Genomic DNA, 2,767 nt, shown 5'->3' with positions numbered 1-2,767 from the left:
TAAGATAATTAAAATTATTCTTTAAGAAATTATTATTATATTAATAATTTAAATAAATATATTTTAATTATTTAAAAAAATAACTTAAAAAAATATAAAGTACTTTAAAAGATTTATAAATAAAATATAATATATTTATCATTACTTTGAAGGCTTTAATATAAGTAATTAAAGCTTTATAATTATAAATAAAAGAAGATTTACTTACTTTATATATAGGTATATTAATAAGAAAGAATAATAAAGAAACGCCTTTACTAAAGTTCTTAACTTTAGGTTTAGTCTTTAAGACAAAGACTAACTAGAGAGGGAATAATATTACAGCACCTCTTAGTAAGGAAAGATTGCCTGAGCCACAGGCTGCACGGACCCTGTGTGAGGAGACCCTGGAACTAACCAAGCCCAAGGGGCTTGGCGAAAGGACACGCTCATGCGGAGACAACCTTGAGCAAGGTGTTCGTGAGGAGGGACTGATGAGCAACGCTCACGAGCGCTCATGAGTGAGCAGCCATGAGCACGAATCTCTTAGCCTATATAAGCACGCTCATTTCCCAGATAGTTTCATAGTCTTCGTAGTCAACTCATGTTATCAGCTCATACCTAAGTTGAAGACATCTTAGTATTGTTCACTGTACTTCCTGTTCTACCCAACCAACCCTTTGGACCCAGCTTCTAGTTGAGACTTGTCTTAACCAGTTGAGCCCTAACACTTTAGCCCACGGTTGATCATGTGAGGTCTGAGCTTCTGAGGCAAATGTTTGGGCACTGAAACAGAACTCATGGTTGTCTAAAGCTCACTGTGAACTTCGTTCCTGGTTGTCAAGCACTGTATATATTGAAAAGAACACATGGAATATGTATCGATGTAGTCTATCTCCTATGTTCTAGCAATGTTCCCTCTTGAATGATACGTAGCCTCTTCTTGAGGCTGTGTTTGTTTTTCGAGAAAGTCGCTAGAATCAAAATATCTAGTCTCGGTAGAGCAAAAGCAAGCTATCTCAAACCTAACATTCATCAGAATTGAACTAACCGGAAATCCACTGTGGGCACAGTCGATCCGTATCTCGAGTCGCGAGATACTCAGCGCCGAACCTTCCGAAAAGACTATGCCGGACATGCTCAACGCCTCTCCGCCAATGGACCACCGTCTTGTGCCGCTCGATGTTTCGCAAAAGACACAAAATGAACAGATTTCTTTCCTTCCTCAGATAGCTGCATGTTATGACAGTCAACATCCTCTAGTGTACTGTGTCTTCCCCACGCATATCACAATGTCCATCATCTCCCATTAATCTCGGCGCTGGACAACCACGCCAGTGCTGGATGGATTCTTGAGTCTCCGTTCATGCATCATGCTGCACTGAAGACGACGCAAAGTTCCAACCGAGAGAGCGCATCATCAAAATTTCGGGGTTGGGCAGAAGGGCCTTGTTGTCTTTGATCCAATGTTTACCTAAGAGAACATCGAAAAGAGGTTGCACGTCATCTGAAATGACCCAGAATTGGTCGTAGTAGGTGAATCCCTCGTGGCGATTGACGTGCCAGGTCAACATGATGAAGCCAACTGGGACGATTGGGACATTACCAAGTCCTGTCAGTGTGGGTCCTTTACGGACTGTGAATTGCAGCTTTAGGTTACGCAAGGTTCTTTGAGAGACCAGATTGAGGTCAGACCCGGTATCAAGCATACATCGGCAGACCTCAGTCTCATGGGGTAGATCTCGGTTCAAATGTATATGGATTGTCACCACCCATGGTTGAGCATCCGCCCTTCGAGAATCAACCATTCCTTTAGGGGGGGAACTTGCATTCGTTTGGGCCGATGCAATTGGTAGGACATGTCCATACGTGGCTGGTGCCGTATTTGATCGTCGTACGGCAGTACATTGGTGCCCAAGGCCGTGTGGGCGTTGGGGCTGCTCTGCCGCACGTATGTCAGATTTTCTCGGCACGACAACCGGGCTGTCAGTTGATGTGAGCTCTCCTTTCTCTTGTCTGGCAGGCAGCATGCGTGCCTACGGTCAGTCGATTAGAGCTTATCCCTGTAGCAAAAAGGAGCGTACCTACATTTATCAGGAAGTCATGTAGCCTCTTCCTGATCGCCCGCAACTTCGACCTCGACCTCCTTCGGATATAGGTCATACTTGAGTCTTTATTCTGCCGCACATTATGCCTGGTCATCTTGAGACCAGGCAACACGGAAGATGAGAGCCGGCCTTTGACAGGAGCGGCTTAATTGCCTCTTTGAAATATGTAAGGCTCAGTGGGAGGAAGCTGAGGCGTCGGGTCGTCACCCAACAGCCTTCTTCGGCCAGATGTGGTCGTGACCCCTTAGGTGTACTGCTGGAGGACAGTGCTCCAGTGCTGACGGTAGCAGCTAGTAAGGATGGTTGAGTAGGATGATAGGTTCGGAGAATGTCGACGTTGCCTGCCGAGGCCACGAATCTCAACTGAGTCTTTGTTCTGGATGGGACCGGCGTTGGAATGAGGCAGAGATTTATATCAGGAATACCGGGAATAAGAAGTACTGAAACCGATGGTGGCTGCGTCTTATCCAAAGAGGGTGGGAGAAAGGAGGGAGGATTGCTTTTGTTGGTATCGCTATGAGTTGGTAGACCCGATTAGATCAGAGCGAACACCTGAGTCAATAAACACCAAAATGTAAGCTAGTTCTCACGTTCATGGGTAGTGGGTGCTGCGCACGAGAAGGCTGGGCTAAGTCGTGATCTCTATCTAGCAGACAGCAAGGCCTATCTCGATGGATCTT

At 45.3% G+C, this 2,767-nt stretch overlaps 1 protein-coding gene across 1 annotated transcript; it reads right to left on the bottom strand.

The window, feature by feature from the left end:
* Positions 1 to 1,343: 1,343 nt before the first annotated feature.
* On the bottom strand, positions 1,344 to 2,181 carry EPUS_08986 (uncharacterized protein; the record flags this gene model as incomplete). Its single annotated transcript, XM_007787687.1, has 2 exons — positions 1,344 to 2,015; positions 2,068 to 2,181. The coding sequence occupies 2 exons, from the start codon at positions 2,179 to 2,181 to the stop codon at positions 1,344 to 1,346; spliced, it is 786 nt and encodes a 261-aa protein (XP_007785877.1).
* Positions 2,182 to 2,767: the final 586 nt, after the last annotated feature.

The sequence above is a fragment of the Endocarpon pusillum genome, assembly GCF_000464535.1.
Source record: "Endocarpon pusillum Z07020 unplaced genomic scaffold C692915, whole genome shotgun sequence".
NCBI lineage: Eukaryota > Fungi > Ascomycota > Eurotiomycetes > Verrucariales > Verrucariaceae > Endocarpon > Endocarpon pusillum.
Note: the sequence above shows the minus strand (reverse complement) of the source record. Positions and strands in the feature narration are given on the sequence as shown.